The sequence below is a fragment of the Drosophila ananassae genome, chromosome 2L (genome assembly GCF_017639315.1).
Source record: "Drosophila ananassae strain 14024-0371.13 chromosome 2L, ASM1763931v2, whole genome shotgun sequence".
Lineage (NCBI taxonomy): Eukaryota > Metazoa > Arthropoda > Insecta > Diptera > Drosophilidae > Drosophila > Drosophila ananassae.
In genome coordinates, this window is record NC_057927.1 from 27,471,066 (window position 1) to 27,496,529 (window position 25,464).

The following is a 25,464-nucleotide window of genomic DNA, read 5'->3' on the forward strand; positions in this document are numbered from 1 at the left end:
AGCCCACTTGACGTGTTTCCGATGAGCTTCCGCATTCACCTTTTTCCCCCTTCCCTGTGACATCTCAAATAGAATTGCTGGCACTGCGAAATGAGCAATTTTTCCCTTGCAAAATATCATAATTCCCTAATAGCCGAGTCGTAATCCGATATCTGGCATTCAATCACCGCAATGCCACAAAAGGTCAATTGCCACAAAGTAAACAATTAAATTGTGGGCGTCGGCGGTTGCCTGGATGGCCGTGTTGTGCGATGAGGCCAAAACCACAGCCTAGACAATGTCAGGACAAATGCCTTTCGACAATCCTCTAGTCTCGGCTCTCCATTACTGAGCCTGTTTACTGGCACGCGCCCTTGGGCAGGCAATGAATTTTTGTCGTACTCAATAAAGGAAGCCGGAAACGGGGAGCGGAGCGGGCGGTGGCTAAAATGGCAATAAAAACAGCAATTGATAAGCGAAACCAGCAGCACTGCCGCCAAATAAGCAAACAAGCCAGAGGGAGGCGCCATAAAGGGCGAGGCAGACAAACAATCAAACGATAAACGGATGCCAAACAAAAAAGGGGGACACTTAAAAAAATATGTGTAAAATATTGTAAGACAAAAAGTAGTGACCAATTTCCCTTAAAAATTATATTAATTTTTAAAGAGCAAGAAATGGAAAGTAATAGTGGAACCTATAGTGGAAAATAATGAGGATTATAATTTAGAAACTTTACAACAAACAATATTGCATTTTTTTAAAGAATTCAAATTTACTCAGTTTCTTATTCTTTTCATTTTCCATCAGCTAGTTAACACAAAATATGTCTCAAATATTAAACTTACACTTTTCACACTCGAATTTATCTGCATGTACCAACCCAAACCTGGCCATGGTATTTCAACCTCAATTTGGCAAATTCTATTACGATAATAACAGGGCGACGGGGGCTGTGGAAAGCAGCTCAGCAGGGGTTGTGGAAAATAGCCGGAAAATGCTTGATGTGGCAACAGCATCAGTAGAAGCAGAAGCAGCAGCAGCAGGCAGTTAAAAGCAAAACAAAGCTGGAATGACTGAACGGAGGCTGTGGCAAGTGTATCGACAATGAGCGAGATCCAATTTCACATCGATTCTTATCCAATTTCTGGGCAAATAAGTGAAAATGTTTTCATTTTCATGCCTTTGAGCAATGGATTTTCCCCTTCAAGGAGACGAGTGTGTGTCTGTGTGGCAGCAGAGCGTGTCAATAATTTGTCTCGAACTGCTTGGCTGACTTGGCAGACTTGGCCAAAGTGTGAATAAGGACCAGAAGTGGAAATGGAATTAGAAATGAGCAACTAAGTGAAGGATTTTCCCCGCCCCCAGGACAAGGGGTTTAGCACTTAAGTAGCTTTACAAGGAGACCGCAAAGTTTTCCCATGTCAGCAGCGGCGATTGATGTGGAGCTAGACAAAAAGTCATTTTAAATTATTTGTTTCTTGGCTCTCGGGGCTCCTTGGGACATCCTTGATTTTAAGCCCGATTAGAGGCATTAAAGCTGAGCTTATCCAAGGCATGAAGGAAGGATAACATAAAATGCAAATCTCAGATTTGGTTTGTTAAACATTTGCTTAACCACGAAAACGAGATGAGACATCCCGAAGTGTCTCGGGTTTCCTCCCCCACAATACAAAAAAAAAATGATGAGAAGGAAAAAGAAAAGTCGGAAGGACGAACGGAAGGAAGGAAGGACTCCTGCAAATGAAGACAGCAGCACATGCCACGAGACTCAATCGTAGCTGTCGAGCTGCCAAATATGCCACATTATGAGGCAAGGGCAACATATGCTCGACAACAATGCGGAAAATCTGCGTGGGGAAATGAGCTAGCCACGAAGCGTCCCGGCTGGGAGCTGGAGGGCTGGGGCCCGAAAGACACAGCAAATAAGGGAAAATTACGTTAAATAGAAAAGAAAAACTTTTCCACTTTTTAACTTTTGCCGCTGGAAAGCGAAAAGCCATGTCGAGAGCGCGGCGGTTGTTGAACATTTTACAAACAATTTAAGAGGCGCATTAAATTATTGTTACGCTCGCAGCTTAAACTTTAAAACATCTAGAGAGTCCGACTGTTTTTCATTTGCCTGCCACAGCCACTGCCTATGTCCGTGCCTGAGCCTGGGACTGTGCCGTTTTGGCCCTATTTTTATGGCCAGCCACCTCCACCATTCTCGAGGGGCGATAAGAGTGAAAAATGGTAAATTAAGCAAAGCCAAGACGGGCGGCGGAGGAAAGCGAATCCCACGATTATTGTTCTTGTTTTGGATTTTTTTGTTGTTTTGCCGTTTTGGCCAAACGCGCGTCAGACTAAATTAGAGCAAAAAACTTAATTTGCCTTTGCCTGTTTTTTTTTTTGTCGGAGGAGGATATTTGGGCCAAAAAGTCGAAAGGAAAATCAAAAGAGGAAAAGGCACAAAATAACAATTATGTTTTAAGGCAATTGTTTTGGTTTTTCTTTTCGTTTTCGCTTGCCTGCCCTGCCGCCTTGGATTTTCTTGTTTTTCCGCTTGTTACAATTAGTGATGTTCTTTCTTGTTATTGTTCCTGGTTTGCTGTTTGTTCTTGCCGTTTATAATTGAGAATGAAATAAGGTTAATTAGAGTAATGGCCACTTTGCCGCTTTGGCTCCGAAGACTGTACGGCGAGGAGAGATGTTGCCATTTTGGTCAAGGCTGATTGACACCAGCCGCAGCGAGTTACGCATGCAAAGTAACTTGAATCATTGAGAGAAATGTTTTAGATAGTTATTTTTAATGATGGAAATGAAATAAGATTTGATACACATTAATAAAGTGGGTTTTATAAGCTTCTTCCAATTATCCCTTAGCCCTATCTTTGTATTTAAACAAACAATTTTGCACTCTTGTTCCACATTTTATTTTTGTAGGGTCTTACTAGCAGTTTCTTAATACAAATTAAGCTACAGTTTATTAAAAGCATATATATAAAAATAAAAGAAATACCTCATTTAAAAGCCAAACAAGACATTTTGTAGCAGTGCTGGGGTGGGTGGGCAGCAAGCCCGTCTTAGATCGGAACCGCAAGCAAATTTAAGTAGTTAATTTATTTATGACCAGACCCACTCCAGAACCCATCTAGGAAGTGGACCCACCCGACTGGCAGGGCAAAGTTTCGTGTGCCCAACTGTGATAGTAAACTTGTCGACAACTAAACCGACACGTGCTCGAACTCTGGCCGTTTCCAATAGAATCTCGCCCAGCACATCATCACACCACGTAGTTTTGGCGAAAACACTTGATCCCCAACCGGCAAGACGAATGAGTAGTGGACTGTAGAGTAATATGTTCTTGTCAGTTTCGCTGTCTAATTGGTACTAAAGAAAATTTACATTTGTGGAACTTAACGATAGGTGTGTGTGTGCATACATGTTGTGGATTGTAAAGCTAGTTGGTATAGAAAATATAAAGATGACAATATGGGATAACTTATAAACTATGTATCGATAGTTCCTAAACATCCCGGGCCACCCTGAAACACGGTTTCTGAACTGGGTAGTTTCGCAATTTTAGTTATTGGCCGGGTCACTTCTCCTGCTGCCGTCTTGATCCTGACTGCGCGAACCATATTGTCCTTTCCTTGGAACGTGTCGATCACCTTCGCTAGTTGCCATGATGCTGGTGGTGTGTTGGACTCCTTGACGAGCACAACGCTACCGATCGAAATGTTAGGGGTTGTTGTGGTCCACTTAGGACGCTGCTGTAGACTTGTCAAATACTCCTGGTGCCATTGCTTCCAGAAGCCCTGGTACATAGATTGGATACTCTGCCAGTATCCCAGTCGGCCCACAGGAATGTGGCCAAGATCCGCCTCCGGTATTGTTGTGAATGGTCTTCCGATAAGAAAATGGGCTGGTGATAGATAGCTGTCATCTGTATCTGATGAGTAGCAGAGGGGTCGTGAGTTGACGACAGCACTAATTTGCGCAAGCAAGGTGCGCATTTGTTCGTATCGAGAAAAATCGTCGCAACGCCGCCAGAAATGTTTCCGTGGATAGGTCCGTGGCGAGTTCAAGATGGATCGCCGAAGTGACCATACAAACGAATAGGCATATGTAGCCCTTGCTGATGCGTGGTTTACGCACCTTTGCGTCCTTTAGAAGAATGGGTCCTGCGTAGTCACATCCGGTGTTTACGAACGGAAGTGCTTGCGTGATACGTACGCTCGGTAAATCTGACATACGTTGATGCATTGTGTTGTACTTTTGCCGAAAGCAAGCCAGGCAGTTGTGTGTGAGTTTGCGTATTAAATTTCGTGCGCCGAAAATCCAATACCTTTGTCGAACAATGACGAAGAGAGATGAGACTCCAGGATGCAAATTAAAACGATGCTCATGCTCAATGATCAAATATGTGATCCGATGATTCTTTGGAAGCAAAATAGGATGCTTCGCCTCTGCTGACAACTGTGAATGTTGGATTCGTCCACCCACTCTTAGCAGGTTGTCCTTGTCGATGATTGGTGAGAGCTTGACCAATTGAGATTGGTTCCCTAGAGCCTTGTTTGCGCGTAGCAACTGGAACTCCTGTTGAAAACCAGCTTGAGCGTGTTGCAGCCATCGAATCCTTGCTGCCTTGATCTCATCGAATGTAAGAGAATTCGATGTTTGTTTCGAAGATGGGTGCTTCATGCGATGAATGAAGCGCAAAACGTAAGCAAGTGTGTGTATAAGCTTCAGCCAAGATGATTTGCGATTGAGAAGCTTATCCAAAGGGTTGTCCGTCGTGACAGTCATCTGCGCAGCTAGGCAGGTAGTTTTGACTTCGTCTTGTATGCGTTTGTCTGAAAGAGAAGTACAGTTGTGAGTATTGTTCAACCTTTCCAAGAATTGTTCCTTGTCCCTCAGCCATGAAGGACCCTTCCACCATAATTGGAAGTCAATGAGCTCGGATACTCCCAAGCCACGGGATGCGCAATCCGCTGGGTTCGATTTTGAGTCTACATGCCGCCATGCATGCTTCGGAATGGTATCGAGGATTTCTGAAGTGCGGTTCCCAACAAACGTCTTGAGTTGGGCTGGTGAATACGATAACCATGACAGGACTATCGTCGAATCACTCCATGCGTAGATCGTTACGTCGTTGTTCATTAGTCCAGCCTTTATGGATTGCAGAAGTTGACTCAGTAGAAATGCGCCACATAGTTCCAGGCGCGGCAAAGACTGCTGCTTCAAAGGTGCCACTCTTGTTTTTGCTGCAAGTATGGCGACCGAAATGGTTCCATCGTCGTTAACCACTCGGCTGTAGACCACCGCTGAGTATGCCTTGGTGGATGCATCTGAAAATCCGTGCAATTCGATTTTCTGTTTGTCGCTTTTAACTAAGCGCGGTATCTGGAGCTTGTGAAGGTTGTCCAGATCAGCTCGCCATTTGAGCCAGTTGTTTGCTAGTTTGCTCGGTAGTTCGTCGTCCCAATTCAAATTCAACAGCCAGAGTTTTTGAAATAGTATTTTGAATTGAACTACGATTGGTGCTAATAGACCGAGAGGGTCGAATATACGTGAGACATCCGACAACACTTGCCTCTTGGTGCAGCGAGGGTCTTTCGATAGGTTTACATTGTACGATAATGTGTCCTCTCCAGGGTGCCAATGCAGCCCTAGCACTTTGACTGGTGATTGTGAGGAATCCGTGTTATCCTCCGATTTGATGCGTTTGGTATTCGATACCCATTTCCCGAGCTCTAGGTTAGCACAGGACATCAGTTGGACCAGTTCGTCCCTGTTGCGTAGCAGCTCATCCTCACTATTTGCTCCAGTGAGAACGTCGTCGACATAGAAGTCCTCCAACACGATTTTTGCTGCGTTCGGGAACTCGCGCTTATGGTCAGCAGCGAGTTGCTCTAGCACTCTGACTGCTAGAAATGGTGCGCATGATGTTCCATACGTCACCGTACATAGTTGGAAGTGCTTGATAGGATCTGACGGATCCTCTCTCCATACGATTCTCTGATAGTCTCTATGTTTTTCGCTCACCCATATTTGACGGAACATCTTGACTATGTCCGCTGAAAAGACGTATTTGTACATACGGAATCGCAAGCACACAGCAAATAGGTCTCGCTGAATACTCGGTCCGATCGAGAGCGTGTCGTTTAACGCCATGCCTTTGGCGTCTTGATATGATCCGTCGAAAACCACTCGAAGTTTCCGACCCAATACGGGATGATGTGGCAAGTAGAAATTCCTACCCTTGGGAATTTCGGTCGGTGAGATTTCTCGCATATGTCCTAGCTCCTGGTATTCCCTCATGAACTTCACGTAGTCGTTACGTAATTGTTGATTTTGTGCCAAACGTCGTTCAACTGATTTGAACCTCTGCAGCGCTCCTTGAAGTGTATCTGCGAATTGTGTTTCGGATGCTTTAAACGGAAGTTCCACGATGTACTTGCCTTGTTCGTCTCGAGTGTGTGTTGCAAGAAAGTGTTTCTCCACCTCCTCGTCTTCAGGTTGGACTTCTGCTTTGCGTTGTATGCTCTCTAGTTCCCAGAACCTTCTGAGATAAGCATCGATGTCTATTGTCGTTGTGAGTGCCGTAGCGCTGCATGCGCGTGATGAAAGCAGTGATGTAATTACCCATCCGAAAATTGATGATATAGCAATGAGCTTTCCTTTGTCGTCGTAGATTTTTCTTCCAGTTATAACACTCCAAACGTGTTCGCTGCCCAAAAGAATGTCAATTGGGGCATTTGTGCTAAATTGTGAATCTGCCAGTTGCAGATCGTTGAAAACTCGAAGTACAGACGCGTCGATGGTCTGCCTTTCCAATGATGACGTAATCTTTCCAAGCACGTGAGCCTGGACTACCAGCTGATCTTGCGAAATACGGGATTGGATGCTTATAGTGCTGCATCCCCTTGTAGTGTCTGCTTTGGTTGATGAAATTCCCGTAACCAGTATGCGTGATGGCGTACGAGCCAAACCAAGTGTTTGTATACAGCGTTCAGATATGTACGACAGTTCTGAACCCGTGTCCAATAGGAGTCGGCATGCAACCAAATCTCCCTTTGCGTTGCGAACGTTGACCATGGCCGTCGGCAAGGTGCTCCTGTTCCATCCAGTTGATTGTTGTGAATTTGCAGTGCCTTGTGCACATACCATTGCTGCAGAACCTTCTGCTTGTGCGATGTGACTCGTAGTCACCGTTGAGATGTGTGCGCTAGGATCCTCCTGATCCTCACCAGTTTGAGAGATTGTTCCAATAGCCTGTTGCGTGCGTTGCAGGTGCAACAGTGAGTGATGCTGACCTTTACATTGTCTGCACTTGAACGTAGATTTGCATTTTCTGACCCCATGACCAGGATTCAGACAATTGTAACATAGAGCGTTTTCCTTGGCAAACGAAAACCTCTGTCCTGCTGACATATCCAAGAATTGTTGGCATCCATACAGACGATGCTCTGTAGAATGACATTTGCTGCACTTGTTTCCTTCAAGTACAACCAGCGAATGTGTGACCTTCCTTCCCTTGTCACCGATTGAGGCTGTAGTCTTGCCTCCGATTGTTTCACGCTTGCTGAGCTCTAGTTCCTCGCAACGTGCATCCAAAAATTTGAAGAATTCCTCCAGTGTGGGTGAGTCTGTCTCCACACTGCGCTCGATCCACCTGCGTCGAGTATCTGCATCCAGCTTCTCCAGCGTCAAGTAGATGATCCAACAGTCTCGTCCTGTTTCCTCTATGGCATCCAAACCACGCACTATTTCATTGGCGCCGTCTGACACCTTCCGTAATGTTGCTGTATCCGACCTTGTTGTTGTTGGCAGCTTCATAAACTGCTCCAATAGTGAATTCACGATATGCCGTGGACGATTATATCTTTCATTAAGTCGCTCCCACGCAGTGTTGTAAGCTGAATCCGTAATAGCCAAATGTCGTACCAGATTTGCAGCTTCGTCGATCAGAAGAGATTTCAAATGATGAAATTTGTGCGTATTTGTCAAATTCGCCTTGTTGTGAATTGTGCTCTCATATATGTCTTTGAAAGCTGGCCACTCTGAATAATTGCCAGCGAACCGTTTAATTTGAATTTTAGGCAATTCGCTTTGAGCTGATGCCCCTACCATTTGAGCACTACCTGAATTCGCCGCGTAGGCGTCTCCTCCTTCAGGTCTCGACATGTTTGCAGTGGCTCGATTTGCCGCCAACTGCTCGAAGAGTTGTTGTTGTTGTTGTAGCAAACTTATTATTGCGTCGTTGTTTTGCAGCACGCCGCTGCCGTTTTCACTATTCACAACTGATGGACTAGGTCTTGTACCTACCATCGCCGAAAGTAATGCATGCGCCCTTAGATATTTTTCCTCGTAGAATATGTTGTCATGCTCCGGATCCACATAGCCATCTACTTCGTCGAGCATAGCTATTTCATCACCAAATCTATTGAAGTCTTTCCATGTTGTGTTGAGATGCTCCAGCCGCGAAGACACCTCTGCCCGTGTGGCGTTCGAATGTTGCGCGTCCTCAGCCCAAGCCAAGCTCCGTGTGATATTGGCCTTGAGTCTGGCGCGCCCTTTTGTCAATGCTTTTAATTGCTCCATGCCGAGAAACAATTACAAATGAGAACCAATGCACAGAAAACTACAAAACAAATCCGGATGCGAAGGACCAAACAATGATCCCCAACCGGCAAGACGAATGAGTAGTGGACTGTAGAGTAATATGTTCTTGTCAGTTTCGCTGTCTAATTGGTACTAAAGAAAATTTACATTTGTGGAACTTAACGATAGGTGTGTGTGTGCATACATGTTGTGGATTGTAAAGCTAGTTGGTATAGAAAATATAAAGATGACAATATGGGATAACTTATAAACTATGTATCGATAGTTCCTAAACAACACTTTTGAAATATTAAACACTTGAACCCATTTACTTTATATGACCAGAAGCTGTCTGTGGCAGGGTCCGTCTAAGGAGCCACGCCCACGGCTGCCCCTTTTTGTACGGGGGTAGATGTTAAATGACTTTTAATTGGTGTTAGCTCAGCGTTGTCTTCAGCTTTTGGCCTGGCTTGTTGTTGCTCCATGTCATGCGATATATTCTATGAAAATTGTACCAAAACTTTGTGCGCATAAGTTTTGGCTCGTTTCGTGTTTTTCTTTTGGTTTTACATATGTAACTACAAGCGGGCAAAGCGATGGATATGGCAGAAGGGGCAACTGGAACTAGTAGCCGCAAAAGTTTCCATACAATAATAATCACTTTGTAAAAGTTGTTCCTCGGCCAAAAACCATTGCAGCTAACGAATTTTCGGCGACGCTGCCGTCTACAGGCAAACATATGAGAGCCGTTTACAAATCTGGTCGAAAGGCAAAACTGCGGGCCAAAAAACTTCTGCCTTATCCCGGCCAGTTATCTCCCGTTGCGGGACACACGAGTTTAGTGGGTGAAAATGGGGCCATTTCGGGTTTTGGGGCCAGAGGGCCAATTAATATGTCAAATGGCCAAAAGAAACGGCTGTCAAATGATGACGTTTATTATGCCATAGATGGTCCTATGAATGATTAAATCGTGTGTTTTTTCTTGGACTGTTTGTTGCTTTGCTTAATAAATTAAATTTTTTACTGCCCGCACATACAAGGCTTTTTGTTGGCTTCGCACACAGCCACCCACACTCGCACATACACGGTCGCTTTAAATATTTATGTATGAATTTGATGTGCGAATTCAAATTAAATTTCTGCCTCTGCCTCCGCTGGTGTTGGTGGTGGTGTTGTTGCGTGTACACCGATGGTATACATGTGTAATTTTTACTACATGACTTTGCGACACACTCACAAAAAGAAAGCCGGCTATATATTTCATGCCAGACGGAAATTCAAAAAGGGTTGCGAGTTCCCCAACAAAAAACAACACTTTGATGATGATGTGTAGGCCTATACAGGTCTACAACACACCAAAAAGCACAACAAAAATATACGAAATAAAAAACAGTATACACGCAATTTGTTGTTGCTTCTGCTGGCGCTGGAGCTGGCTCTGTTGCTGATGTTGTTGTTTTTGACGTTTCATTTTGAACATTTTGCGTTTTTTGACCTTTTTGGCGCTTTTTTCGGGCTGGAACACACGAACAAGCACACACACACACACGAGCGCTTCTGGGCTCATTACCCGTACAGATGTAGACTCCTTGCCACACCCCCGAAGCGCACTCAATCATAAACGAATGCACGCACACATGTGCAGAGGCCGTGTGAGTGGCATGTGACCGAACGGGTTAACATTTGTACAAAAGGAAGTTGTTACTTTGGCTTCCGGTTTAGCCAAATCGTTATTATTTATAAGCGCTCACGTACCGGTCGGCCAAAGCTACATTCAATTTGCATCAAAATCCTTGAAACATTGAAAAAAATGGGTAGTTGTTATATTTCTTGGTTATTAATTCGCCTCTTGCGAAACCCCATTAATTCTCAAACTTCAACCCAAGATTTCTCGTGGTGCATAATCCCTTCTTAAACTTGGGCTTAACTAGGGTCAGGCCAGTAAAGGTCATCGGAGGGTTAACAAATCGCTGACTCATCTCAGGGGGCCATCGGCGGGGATCATTAATCAATTAGGCCAACTCCACTCAGCTGCAAATAATCTCTGACTTTCAGTGCTCGTATATATGATATGTATGTGCGAGTGTGTTGGGCAAAGTTTGCCGAAAACGGCTACAACTTGATCTGGGGCTAAAAAGCAGACCACCACCGAACGTCCTTTGGCCAGTTGCCCAAAATGCAATTGGCTTCATGCAAAATGCAGGAGCTTAATTTGTTTGTCCTTGCCGGCCATTTGTTGGCTTTGCATTTGGGGCTTGGCTGGAGTTCGAGTTATAGTTGGAGTTGGAGTTGGAGTTGGAGTTTCGGTTTCAGTTGGCAGTTTACAATTTTCAGTTTGCAGTTGCTAGTTTGCTGCTGACATTTATTAGCTTGTAAACATAATGCGGAAGCTTTTATGAAGCTTACCGAAAGATTTGCCAGACTTTGCAGCCGCATAATTGTCGCAATATCAACAGCTACAGCTACGGCTATGGCATCGTTGGTAATTCCAGATTTAAAAGGCAAAGGATAAGGCAACGACATCGTAAACTGCAAACTGGTTTAATTATTTATATTTATTTATATTTCAATTTGCCAATTGACAGAGGGATGGACAGTTTCAATGCTTAAATTGTTTAACTTGGGCAGAGCCATTAATTTATGCATATTTATAATGTGGTAGCTTTTGATTTGGCATCGCCCAGCCCCTACTGAAACACACTGCGCATTTTATGGCATTTTAATTAAATCATATAAATGTCAATAAATTCATTCAGCTCTCTCGAAAGTATGCTTCAATTAACAATGCGCACGAAAGTGACCGCAGAAATTATAAATTATGCATATTATATCCACAATTATTGTTGTTACACGTCGTTGTTGTTTGGGAGTGTCAGTTATGCAAACGCTTCTAATTGTCGGAAAATACACACATGCAGAGTGTTTAGGATTTGGTTAAAGGGGCCTGGCCTGGTAAGCACAGGCGGACAACTACAAATTAGCATCCATGTGCGGGGAAATGGTTTAAGGCGATAAGTGCGGATAATTTGGGAAATACTACTCGGCTTTAACTATGTTATTACAGGAGTTGCATTTGCCCGAAAGCTGTTATTAAATCAACCTAATTCTCGAACATCTGCCAAAGGCTATATAGAGCTTTTGTGCCCAAAAGTTGATATATGTATGATATATAATAAAATAAACAACATCCAGCGAAAAGTCAAAAACTCAAACCGTCACGTAGTCAAGCCACTTGAATGCCACCGTAAATAGAGATCCTGCATGGAATAGAAATTAATGCAGGGAAGCCACCCAGATTATTTTCGGCCTGTCAACAAAATACATGCAAAATGTGAAAATGCCAAGAGAATAACCGGAAAAACTACACAGCAGCAGGAGCAGGAGCAGGAGCTGTAGGAGTGGGAGAAGGCAGAAGTAGACAACAAAAAATCACGGAAAAATGTTTTTCAATCTACAAAGACACGCGACAGTTGCCCAGGTCGGAAAATGGAAAATGGGAACTGCGACTGGGATTGAGACTGGGTCTGGGACTGGGACTAGGACTCAGGGGCTCGGGCTGAGGGGGTAAAAGCCATTGAAAAATGCAAAGCAGCTGCGGTGATTGTGCAGCGCCGCTTTCGAGCAGCAACAACAAATACGGGCCAAATGCGAGCTAAGCCAAACGGAAGCGAGCGAACAAGATGTCGGCTAAAATCATCGACTGGCAGTGCCACGGAAATGGAGCCAGAAACGAGACGAAATGAAGCAATATCATGGGGGCATGAGGCATCTCCGTAGAGGCGGGGGCAAGTGGAGAACCCATTACCGCCTCCTCCCCACGCTCCCTCCAAAAAAAAGAGAGATTCAGAGGAAAACAGCCAGCGAGTCTGCGAGTGAAAGTGTTTTGCCAGCCGCGAGGTGGGAAAAGGCGTGAAATCCCGGTTTGTCGTCGGTTCGTTAGTGTGAGTTTCGGTTTAGCTGCAAGGACCAACAGCATTCAGGAGCAGTAGCAGGACTCGCACCAACAACACAGCAATTGAAAGCAACACCAGCACCTTTGGAGGCAAGCTGGCACAGACACTTGAGCGTCTCGAATGTTAAAACGCATTGTACTGGGTTATTGTTGCTGTTGTTCCTTGTCATTACCCTCCTTGCAATTTGCACACAAATGCGCTCTCTCTCACACACACACACACATCCAGATCACACTCACACACTCGGCTTGTCTTGCGTATCGCCTTCGCTTGTATAAACTTGGCGCGCACGAAACACTTCCGCAGGCGAAAAGCTTTCCGCTTCCGGTTCGCAGTTGTTGCTGCAGCGATTGCGAATGCACTGAAAGAAAATGAGATTCTATTTATATATATATATATTGTCCATTCGAAGGTGAAACATTTGTTCTTTAATGTGGGGAAGTGGGAGGTAAAGATTTATGTGAAAATGATGTACAACACCCAATGTATAGTTCTTCATTAACAGGACCCAATTTCGTTCAGTGTATTGCTTCTCTTCCGTTGCAACTTTAAATATTAACAGTTAAGTAGCGTGTGTCGCGAGCATGTGAGCGGTCTGGCTCGATTTTTCTTTCCCATATCACCTGGCAGCCATCGACTGAACGTGCAAGTGAACGCCAGGTAACCGTATAGGTAACCGACCACACCCACACCACCTCTCCGCCCACCCACAACCCGCCACCCGATACATATCCCGAAACTCCGACGCCGTGCCAGGTCCCGCTCCTGTCAAAGTGTCATTTAGATCGTAATGCTTTGATATGGGCCCGCGCTCGAGAACACATTACCAGCTGGTCGTGGGGTCAGGGGTTACACGATTGTGGGGTTAGGAGCTGGCTGAGCATACCAACATCGATATTTTGGCCTGGCCGTAAGCCACTTACGGAGCTGATTGCCAGCCATTTGTTGGTTCGACGCTTTTCCAATTCATTTATGAGTCGTTTTCGTAAAGGCCAAAGCTCCAGAGCTAGAGCAATTAATTGAAATCAATAAAGTAAAGTTTTGGCATATTACGTATACGACGCGTGGCCCCTAATGATTCAGCAATTATTGGTAAGAACATACCTGGAAAGAAACAAAGTGGGAAAATAATTAGTTCGATTGCATTGCATTGGCCCTGGGATGGTGTAATTGGGTTATGATTGAGCATTTCTAATATAAGAAATATATTACGAATTCATCAAATTCACGCAACGAGCAAAGAGACATTTTTCGGTTTTAATTTTATGCCCAACGACTTTCGACCTGTGGGAGTGTGGATGGTGGAGCGGCGTCTAAAATGACTTTCTAATTAGTTTGGCTTGCGAAGCGAGGCGCCACCCCACTTGACTCAATTTGCGGGAGTGCGATGCGAGTGTATTTTATTTTATTTATTTTTTCTTCTTGGTGGAAGGCGGAAAGTCAAAGGAGGAAGCCATGGAAGCTGGCAACCACTTCGACGGTATCAAAACTCATATCTGCTTTGGAATTCCGAGAATGTTTCGAGGAGACGCGGCACTGTGTATGGGAAGGCAGAAAGATGTGGGGCCATAAAAATATGTTACAATGCTTGGTTGCGTTATGAAAGAAATTATAAAGGCAGCGCTTTCTCAGGAAAGGAATCTTCGTGATGTGTTTGACACATGTGTGTGTGTGTGTATGAGCTTTTTTTGAAGCAGGGCGAAGCCACAATTTCCGCAATTAAATAAAAACGCAAACTTAAGCCGCTGGCGATGGCGGTGGAGTGCCGGGTTTTTGGAATAAATGTGGAGTGTCGCTTTGGTTTGCCTGAAATATATTTGCATATGCCGTCGTTCCTGCTGCGGTGATGAAGTGGCTCACCCACTCGTCCTGTAGGACATACACACACACACTCAGTCTCAGGCACGCAACGCGTTAATGTATTTTGATTTCCAGCTCGACAGCAACATTAGGTCTGCCATCGTGCTTTTTTTCGGCACTGATACTGAATATTAAATTAAATATATTAAATAATATTAAATAAATAATATGAAGAAAATAGTGTACTATTAGTTATCTATATGATCTTAAGATAAAGAAATTCTATAACGCAAGCTAGTTTTAGTTACTTTATTAGAAAATATATAATTTTCCTCCTTTTCCATAGCCGGCTCCTTTGTTCTATAATCCGTAGAAATATTTTTTTCATTTATACTTTTATGTCTTAATTAACATTAACCTGCATTTTATTTTGCAGTGTGCGTGCGAGTTCATTTTTAATTTCACAGACATGCGAGAGGTAAACAGACACGCGTGTTAATATTTCCACCATTTGCTCGGAAAATTTGTATGACTTTTCCGTTGTTTTCCCTCATTTGAACTCAACTTTCTGCCGTTTGTTTTGCCAAGAAAAAAAAAGAAACGAAATCTGCAAAAGACGAACGAAGGCAAACAGAAGTAATTTTGTTACTTTCCTTTTTCGGGTTTCGTGCAAATCAAATAAAAGTAAAACTTTGCTCATTTGTAGGCCGATGAATCCGGGGTTCCATATGCGTTTCCGTATCTGGATCCGTATCCGTATCTGTATCTCTACCCTCGGCTTTTGTTTATTTGTGTATCTTTTTGAAGTTTTCGAGTTGTGTGCAAGAGTTACAAATTACGAGTATTTGCCAAAAAAATATCAACACTCCGACCAAAAGTCCGACTGGCTGCCGCGGCGTGCCGGAGCAAGCGCCTAAAAATATGCTTTTAATTTTATATGCATAACAAATTTATGCAAAGTGCGCGGTCGCGTCGCCAGGTGGCCCCTATATATGTCTATGTGAGAGTGTTTTGAGTGAGTGGGCCTGTGCGTGTGCTGACAGCCTCATGAAATTGTATAAAGATGCTTACTAGGTCGTTGATATGGCTTCAACTCGACTCGTCTTCGCATCAGGCCGCCATTATATTAAAATTGCGACTACGTGCGGGTTAAATGTGTGCCAGCCAAACCGACCGACACCCACACAACGAGCCAGCCAGACAGACAGTAAGTCGGTTCAGGTAGGATCTACAAACATATGAAAAGTGAATTTTGATAGATGATGAGTGGGGCGTACATGTGTAAGGGGGTGCCAGAGATATATGCTAGCTCGCCGAGGTTCTATTATAAAATGCAGGAAAAAAATAACCTTTTTGATTTATTTCCCCAGCTGTGTCAGTTGATTTTGTGGCACATTAAAGTGTCATTAACGAAAAGCCCCCCACGCGATGAATACACAGCCTGAATACTGCATCTAATTAGATGGCATCTTGTTTAATAAAGAGAAAATCTGACAGCTTCCAGCCAGTTGGTATTAGTTATTTTATTCACACTCGTATTTTGTTCAGATATGTCTGAATGTAACTCGCTTTTTGCATGTGAGCTCTTAAAAATTGATGGTAATACCAGCAGCTTAAAGCATAATACACTTAACAGCCCGAGACTGGCGGAAATCCCGGCTTAATTCTGATCCCTGTAACTGAAATGCAGGCCTTTTTTCGGTACATATGTATGTATTTAACCCCAAAAAGCACTTAATTAGCAGCCTTGACTTTCAGCACTGGAACTGACTTTAAAGGACTGTCAGCAGCCTCAGCACAGTTCCTTTGCTTTGTACTGGCATGCTGTGCAAATAAACAGACAATTTTAATTTACTTTTTTAGTCGCCCTTCAAGTGAAATCGAGACAGGTCGAGACCACGGACCAACCTTTCCCATAGCCGTCCTTATCGTCGACGTCGACGTCGTCGTTGGTTCCTTCTGTCTTTCTGCTGAATTTTTAATTTGCTTGGCAAACAGCAGAGAGCAGAAAGCAAGAGCGAAAGGCAAAAAGGAAAAGCAGCTACGCCGTGTGCTACCTTTCGTTGATTTGATGAAGGTCGCCGCAGCATGCCATCACCTTAAGGAGGAGACCCACTGAAGGTTAAGTGTCGAGAGCTTGTCCTGCTTTCTTTTCTTGTTTTTTGGTGGAGAGTGCTACAAATTGAAATGTATGTTGTGCTGCAGTCGTGTCTTCCTCGTGTTGCATTTTATGTGACACGCATGCATAATTTGTGCGAGGGCATTGAATTTAATTACAATTTTAACTGCACTAAAGACACAAGGCACACTGCCATACTGACATTCTGGGGTACTGGCGAACAGGCTCACAGGGCGGACTGATAATGCCAACGGCCAACGGCACGTATGCGCAATAACATTAAATTGGCATTGGCGGGGCTCTAAAAATATGGTCGCACTCTGTGCAACAGAAGCTGAGGCAGCACTGCAACAGCGAAAGAAGAACTACAGCTGACTGACCCACTTTGACTTTGGCTTCATAACTAATTCACGCACACACACTACTCACTAACTCACTCACTCACCGACGCACACACTCTCAGGCGCCGTCACACAGGAGCACACATATGGGCAGTACATAAAACATTGTGTTACATGGACCTTCAGGCACCTGGGCGCGTTGTGTGCTCGGCGAACGCTTCGAATTGGGTCGGAATGGTAGGAGAAAATCGCATCGGTTCAGGCCAGGCAAAAGAGGAGGGAGAAGAATGCGGGGAGAGCACGGGCGAGGGCCTTAGTCCAGTCGAGGGGTGTTGCAATATAATTAAGGTGGAATAACTTACGAGTGTTTGTGTCCGTGTGCAGAGTAAAGTGTCTGTTGCGTTTAAAATTGATGCGATTTAAGGGTAAGCGTGTTAGCGAGAAAATATGGCAGCAGTACACCTTTAACTAGTTTAAGTCCAAAATTTAAAAACCTCACTAAAGGTGAAGCAAAAAATCTTAAAGTTGGGAGCCTTTCGAAATAATGGACAGATATGCTTAAATTGTTGTTCAATAGATGGGAGTTGAACAACAATATTAAACTTTCCAGAGGATTAGGATATTGTTAGGAACATACCTTACAAAATTATTATGTTTTGTTTAAATATAAGCCAATCAGTAGAAATCAATTGTTTGGTATAAATATACGGACTTAAGCAATTAAACCTGCTTAAGTACGGACTCCTTAAAATAATAAATAAAACTGAGAAAATAATCCCCAAAGAAAAGATGCTCATCCATGGCAAATAGGTAGAATAAAAAAATGGAATAAACAAGGCAAAATCGAACATTAAACATGAAATTTCATTTTTCTTGACCAACCACCATTTATTATTTTCTCTTTTTGCATATTTGAAAAGGGAAAAGCAATCGAAGATATAAGGGAATAACGAAATTTTATGCTGATTAAAATCTTATATCATGGCTCAGTCCAACGGAAGGCAGACAGGCATGTAGACCCAGGGACGGACCGACAGACCGATAGACAGAAAGACAGTCAGGCAGACAGAGAGCCACAACTCAAGGAGGCACATCCGTCGTCCTCGGCCACTAAAAGAAATTCCTCCATTCAAATGCGAATTCGAACAACTTGTGTACATTCGTGCCAACTCAATCTAAAGGCCATATACATAAACTGCAAGATGTTCTCGACGTACCACACGTTCTCCGGCCGTTTTACCTTCATCCCCTCTAGAATCCAACTAGTGTCCAAGTAACATTGTTAGGAGCAGAATGGAAAAAAAGCAAAATGGCGTTCGCCTTACATACAACGGAAATTTTTATGTCCCTCAACGTCAAACCCATTGCAGTAAGGACTATGTCCTTTTTACCGTTTGCCTTTCGTTGTTACTTTTTTTTGGTGCTAACCGAGATCTGAAGGGCTAGAAAGTCCTGCGCATCCTAGGCATCCCATCGATTTTGTAGTGCTCTCTCGACCTGCGTCTGTCTGGCAAATTGAGAGCCTTCTGTAATGACTAATTTATCCTGGCAGTCGCCGCCAGTCTATCACGCTTGTTACAAAAAAAAACTTCCTGTATTTGTGCCGACCGATTGGCTCTTTCATGTAGCCGCCCCCATTCCATTCTTTGAAGCTGGAACTCGCAATCAATCGATATTTGTGATTATTTAATAAACTCAATTACGAGGACATAGCCCCCCTCACTACGGTCTGCTTTTGCCTCCAAGTGCGTGTATTGATTCTGCCTCAGCCCGTGCCTAAGTGGGGTTAATGCACTCCGGCTTTTACCTCAAGCCCGTCAATTGTCCGGTATAGTTAAAGTCGACCCCCCGAAGGTAGGGAGGCCCAGGAAGTTTTCAGCGTAAAGTGGAGGCTTCAACTTTTCCAACTGACATTTTTAATTCGTGGCTAATTTGGCATTTAGAGAAGTTATACACAACCAATTTTCCGAGTCGTCTATTATTCGTATTCGGCTGTCGCTGTACACTGGCCTAAAAAATGAAAACTGGTGTTTCGGAATGAAAACATATTTGTTAAACAAGCTTTTAATTGTTATTGTGTTTAATATTTAAAATATTAAATATTAGTTATACGCAGTGTTGGCATACAATGAAGTTGTGGAACTTCATCACCTACTGATTGTGGAACTTTTAAAATGTAACCTTATAATTGATTTAAACCCACTGTTAGTTGTAAAAGCCCAAATGAAGGTTGTTGAACTGAAATCGAACTCAAATTTTCTGGTAGTTAAAATATGAAATGAATTGGTTTGAGCAACATAGCACTAGTAATACGAGTCATTTTTCCAAAATCTGTTATGATATAAATGTGGTTTTGAAAGTAAAGTACATCGCGTCGAGCTCATCCTTTGGCCGCAACACGTGCCACAACAAAAGCCAATTCAGCTCACGACACAAAAAATATTCTATAACTTGTGCAGTTTTCAGAGACTCAATCGACTGCTATATTTATTTAGTGTGCTGCAGCAGCCAAATGCAGTTGTTGTTGCCCCTGTTTAGGACACGTAGCAACGCTCAGCAAACATTTAATTCGAGTCAAGTTGGCAGCAAGAAACTGAGACACGACACACAACCCGCTCTGTCGTGTTGCCGCACAATAAAATACGAAACAAAACCTCAATTCAAAGTGAATATAAATTGTTTTACAGCTGACGTTTGCTTTGAATTTCAAATTTTCACCACTCCCAGTGCATTGCAAACTGTTTGACTTAACCCCTTGCTTGCCAGAGGGGGTCCGTGGGACCACAGCATGGCTGCATCGATGACTGGCCCGTAAAGGTCATTGTGTTAATTGGAGCATAAGCGATGATGGTGTCCACCAGGATATGTATATCTCTCCACCAGCCAGTCCCCGGGCCAAGTCCTGCTCATTCAGCCATTAAATACCGCTTGGAAATTAGACTTGGTCATTTATAGTGAAGCACTATGAATAGGCAATCGGCCGCAAACGACCTGGCCACAGTTCACTAGCCAGTGCTGACATCTTCTGATTATGGAAGGGGTCTTTAAATATGTTTCGACCTTCTGATATTAATAAAATATGTCTTATAGAAAGTATTCATTAAAAAAAAAATCAAAAATTTTTATTATTCATTATAGAATATAGAATAATTTGGATCCTTTCCTCCATTAATGCATTTAATTTAATTTTCAATCCAAATTAAAAAAGTCAAACTAAATAATTTAAAACATTTAACAAAACATCGATAATGAAATTCGATCCTGGCCAAACATAATATCCAGCATTATCCAGAATAAAAAGGTTGACTTTATAAAACTCTTGAATGTCAATAATTAAAAAAATAATAAAAAGGCCAAACTGTCTCTACCCCTAATTCCGAAATCTGGCTATTAACCTTGTCATTTTGTGCAACACTTTCAGATTCAAGGCAACCACTTACCCGATCGTCCGATGGCCAGATCCGTCTCCAAGGCCGTTGTGGCCGATGAGGGTGATTTGTCGGTGGGCAGCGCCGCGGGGGGCATGGGCAGGGGCCCCACTGTGGATGTGGTGGTGAGGTCGCAACATTCGCGCTCGGGAAACTCACTGCCCTGGGCCAGGTGCAGTGCACCCCCGAAGAGGAAGAGCACCACCCAAATGCTGAGGCAGCAGGAGAGGATTTTCAGGTTTTTTATGCGAAAGCGGGTCATGTTGTGGCTTTAACCTCCTCCTCCTCCTCCTGGTCCTTCTCCACTTCAAATGTGGCTTAAAGTTGATTTTTGTGCTTATTTATTATATAGTTTATTGTTTATTTCTAGCTTAGTTGTGAGCACTGGTATTCATCCTGTGAGTGTTTTGCAGTTCACACTTTCTTTGAGCGTTCGGCATTACCATTATGTATAATGCTTTTGGACAATCCCTTTGTTATTTATGATGTAAGAGGCTGCTAAAACAAATTCTAAAATTTAAGACAAGGACTCGTTTGGGTGTTTGCCTTGGAAAAGCTGGGAAAACTGGCGATGGAAAACTCTTGAATTGACAACCACAAAATGGAAAGGAAGGAGACAGGCGCGCCGGCAGTCAAACTATGAACAGCATTTACAATTACTTTCAACAAAAATGTATATAGACAACAATAGACATAATGCAGCAATAACGACAGTGGCAACAGCGGCAACAACAACAGAACAAGCTACCGGAAAGACAGGGACAGACGACGGGAGAGGAAGCTAGACAGCAGTTCCGCCCCCTGCAAACACTGAATAACATCAAAACTTTTTCATTTACAATTTGCTCAGTGGGTCTATGGCTTGGTAACTTGGTCGAAAAAAAAATGCAGAAGCCACAACAACAAAAACAACAGCAAGCGGGTAACAAGAAAATGTTGAAAAGTTTTTTGGTAAATGCGAAAAGTTGTTGCTACCGCCGCTTTCCCTAGTTGTTGCGGGTTTTCTCCATTTTTTTACACTACGCCGCTATCTAAGTCCACCATGTCGGTGGCGTATGCGCAATATGCAGAATGCACTGGAGTGCCACCAATCGGTTAAATCCCCAAGCAAGAAAATTAATTCACTTTGCCACTTTATCGGGCAAATCGCGCACAAATGTTTGCCACGAATCAATAAAAATATAATTTGCTGTGATTTGGCTCAAAGGAAATGCAAACACTCGAGAGCGCTAATGCAACGGCGACGAAGAAAATGTGGAAATCCTGGAGGAAAAGCGGGGGATTGAGGGTGACTAGCAAACACTCCCGTTCACAATCGTGTAAACAAATCTCGGGGACAAGCAGGAGCGGACAGACAAGAGGAAAATGCAACACGCATCTTGTGGAGCTGAACGCTTCGGTAAAATCATCATCACTTGGAGAAATGGTAAACGGTCTGAGGGATTAGGGAATAAATCCATAAATGGCAGGGTTTACCGTGTGTATCGGGTATCATACAGTCGAGATACGAGAGTAATCCCCTTTAATCCAATCACATTCCATTGGTTGGGCGATTATTTTTCTCTGTGCAGCGAAAGAAAAACAACATCAAGGAGACATTCTGCATTGCAGTCAATCACGTGGGCGAGATGGCGGAAGGACTAAGGACGCAGTGCGAAGGGCGAAGGACGAAGGACGACGGCCGAGGCGACGAAAGTTGCCAGTCAACGAAGCGAATGCAGGCAAACACAGACGATAAAGGAGCGAGAAAAAATAGTAGGAGTCACGGGAAAAGGACATCCGAGGAGGGCGCGAAGGCGCTTTCTGCATTTCCCTTGTTGTTTCTGCTTGAGATGAATTTTTATTTCATTTTTTTACTTTGCTGCTGCCAAACAGCCCGCATGCATTTTTTCTCTCTGTGTGCGAACGCGTCGAGCCCTGCCGTTTGAGATGTGTTGCCATCGTCAGGACGGCTCTGCCGTTTGCTTTTGAGCCAAAGTGTTGCCATAACGAGCGTAAAATGGCGGCAAAAAGACGATGGCGGCGGCAAAGACAACATGCAACGGAGGCACCGGCAATCTAAAAACAAACAGCCGCCGTCGTCCGTGTGTGTGTGTGAGGAAAAATAACGAAGCGAAAATTGAAACTAAAATAAAGCCATGTTTACCCCACAAATTGTAAGGTGTGTGCGGTGTGTTCTCGGTCCCCTCGCCTCAGAGTTTATTTATTTAAAGTTTCAACTTTTTGCATAAGTTGTCGTTAAGGACAAGACCGAACCGAACGGGGGGCCAGCTGTGGACTGCCAATAGGACTACAATATGTGTAATGTGTGCAATAAATAAAGCAAATTAAAGCACACACACTGGTAGTATAAAGACCGCAGGAGCATGCCGAGTCCAAAATCTAGAGTCCAGAGTCCGGAGATTAGAGTCCAGAAGCGGAACCAAAAAGTACCGTCTCCGTCTCGGCTCACCAGCTGTGCAAATTCTCGTACAAATGTGTGTCAATAGCCCCTGACTTTGCGTCAGCTTAGCATTTAAATATCCTTTGCCCTCTGTGAGCTAAATGTGTGTAGAGGTCGGAGGTTGGAGGTAGGGGCGTGTGCGAGGGCTGACCAAACAAGCCAATAAATGTACCACAAATTTGTATGTCAAGCTCTCTGAGTCACTACTGCATTGACACACTTGGCCAGTCTCCGACTGTGAAAATAGAGAATGCCACATGCCTTTCACATGCCACATGCCGAAAATTCGATTTAAATTGGAATTCTTTAGCTCTTAAGAGTCCATTGACCAGAATCAGATAGAGACACACACAGCACTCTTGGCTGTAGCATCCCAAGTATGCAGGGCAGGCCAAGTGCATTAAATAGAAAAGATAGAATATCTAATTAGCCGCCTGTCAGTTCCAGCATCTCATAAAAGTTCTTACCGCAACATCCTCATGCACCTGCCTCGCCTAACAACCAGCCGACTGACTAACTGACTGACTGGCAGTCGACGAAATTGCCTGGAAAGTTTCGCGGCTCTGATATAATTATGTGCAACATAACAACTTGATACTTTAGTCTCCTCTTGCCACCCAGAATTCCTTTGAGATATTTTCCTTTTGCGGTTGCACCTTTACGTTATCTTGCAACCATTACACCCACAAAGAGAAGAGTCTCAGTGTCGAGTGACAGTTGTTGTCTTCGGAGGCGTCTCCTCCGCATGACAAATGCAATTGTAGTCTTCCAAGCCTCTTAAGACAAAGTTAACAAATTTTAAATATAATTAAGCAATTGGTTGAACATTATTTTCAAATGGTTATAGTTTTAACTTGCGCAACTCAATTATGTGAAATCAGATTTTTAATGTAAGGTTCTTTTGCAAAGTTTCTTGATACATCTTTTAGAAGTAATTGTTTTAATCCGGCATATAATTTTATTTTAAAGTACGCTCATTTCAAGCATTTTAAACATTTATGACCCATTTATAAACAAATTTATTTGAATAAGCGTTCGAACTATTCGTGTAACTAAAAATAGTTTCAACATTAAAGTCCCCAACTCTTTCACGGGAAAAAGTTAGTCTGCAAATGCTGGTCAACTTGTCTAGTTGATCTTCATTCATTATTGGACACTTGACAGAAATTAAATGAATTTTTAATCGTGGTAGTCGGTGGTAGTTTGGTGGCAGCAACAATCACATCCGTAATGAGTCCGCCAAATGTTTGCGATTCAAATGCAAAACATATTCCCCCCTTTTGTTTGTTTCAAAAATCAGTTACTAATCCGGCAAACTTACTCGACCTGTCTGTTTATCTGACGGTGTGTCTGTCTGACTGACTGTTGGGGGATTGCCGTGACACGGCGGCTCATGTATTATGTAGGGCGATTTTTATTGTTTCTGAAAGTTTAAATGGGATTTGGAGGTCGCGTCAGTGCGGCCTGACAGCCGAGTGTCTTGCCGGTGAACTTGCCCGACGATCCCGTCAAATCACTTTAACTCAATAAACAGAACACATACATGATAATTGAATCGAGCTCTTGTTGGCCTGGGAGCGAGCCTCTGCCGAGATTACCCTACTTCGGGCTTTAAAACTTGTCCTTTTTTACGAAGCCTGTGTCCTTCTCGGTACTTTTTTGAAATGCTCAGCCGTAAACGTCAGCTAGGCAAATCGGCAGTAAATCGATTGATATTCCCCCCTTACTCACTGACTGGCGACGGCACTTGAAAATTCGTGTCTGGCTTCTATTTATATTTACTGTGTATGTTGCCATTTTACGACTTTAATTTATGAGTATTGATTTCAGGTGAGACCCCCCGAGCCGTCGTGCCGGGCCTGAGAATCGCAACAGATGCCGTCAGGCCAAATATACAAATAATCGCAGGATGGGTTAGAAAATTGAATCAAACATTTAAATTATACGCCAGTGTGGTGAGTGGGGCGGCGTGGAAGGGTTCTCCTGCCCTTCCGCAGCGGTGACGCACAAAGACAGGTCCTTTGCCCTTTAGGATTTTACAGTTTTTGAACTATCGATTGATTGGAGGGCCAATTAAAACGATTGCGGCCAGCGATTACACAAATCGTTTTGGCCTCCACTAGAAACCACGCAGCCACGCAACCATACCGCCAGACAGCCTGAAGTGGGCCAAAATAAAATTCCTTTCGCATCATTAATAAATGTCGCTGCGAAGGCTACGAAAAGTCGAGCAGTGTACGCAGGTTAAAGGCATAATCCAATCGACCAGGACACACATCCTGGACACCCATACACATGCTCATGGTCAGACCCGAGGGACCTGGGCATGGACCTGGCATTAGGATAATGGATGATTACGGGGAAACGTGTGCCAGAGTGGCAGAGTGGCGGAGTGCCGGAGTGGCAGAGAGTGGCAGGGTCTTGGGCTGGCCTGGCTTGCCGTGCGGCATGGTGCCATTTACATGCAGCAGCAACGTTAGTCAAAGTCATGTCCTGCTCAAAGGCTTGCAACTTGCACCTATGGACTCTAGAGTGAGCCTTTGTAGGAGCTATTTACATTCGTTTATAGATTGAAATTGGTTTTAAAAAATATGTATAAAGAGTTTTCCGTTTTCTGTTTGAAAATTACGAGGGTCTGCAGCTTACTTTCTCAGTTTTTCTCGATTTTTATATCACTTTATATCAAATCTATAAGCATTATTTGATGGTTCATGGTTGCAATCATGGTTCTAAAACCATTTCCATATCACGACTTATCCCTCAACTTTTTAAGGCTTTAGCGATAGGCCCCACTTGTAGTAGTTCGAAGAAC

At 43.6% G+C, this 25,464-nt stretch overlaps 1 protein-coding gene across 2 annotated transcripts in view; it reads right to left on the reverse strand.

Annotated features, from left to right (window-relative positions):
* Positions 1–25,464, reverse strand: part of LOC6505856 — a 75,209-nt gene that overhangs the window by 43,850 nt on the left and 5,895 nt on the right. For both annotated transcript variants that reach the window (XM_014905331.3, XR_006506883.1), the window contains exon 2: positions 20,222–20,704. In XM_014905331.3, coding sequence (XP_014760817.1) covers positions 20,222–20,471 — 250 coding nt within the window. In that variant the 5' untranslated portion in view covers positions 20,472–20,704. The remainder of the gene's footprint in view (positions 1–20,221; positions 20,705–25,464) is intronic.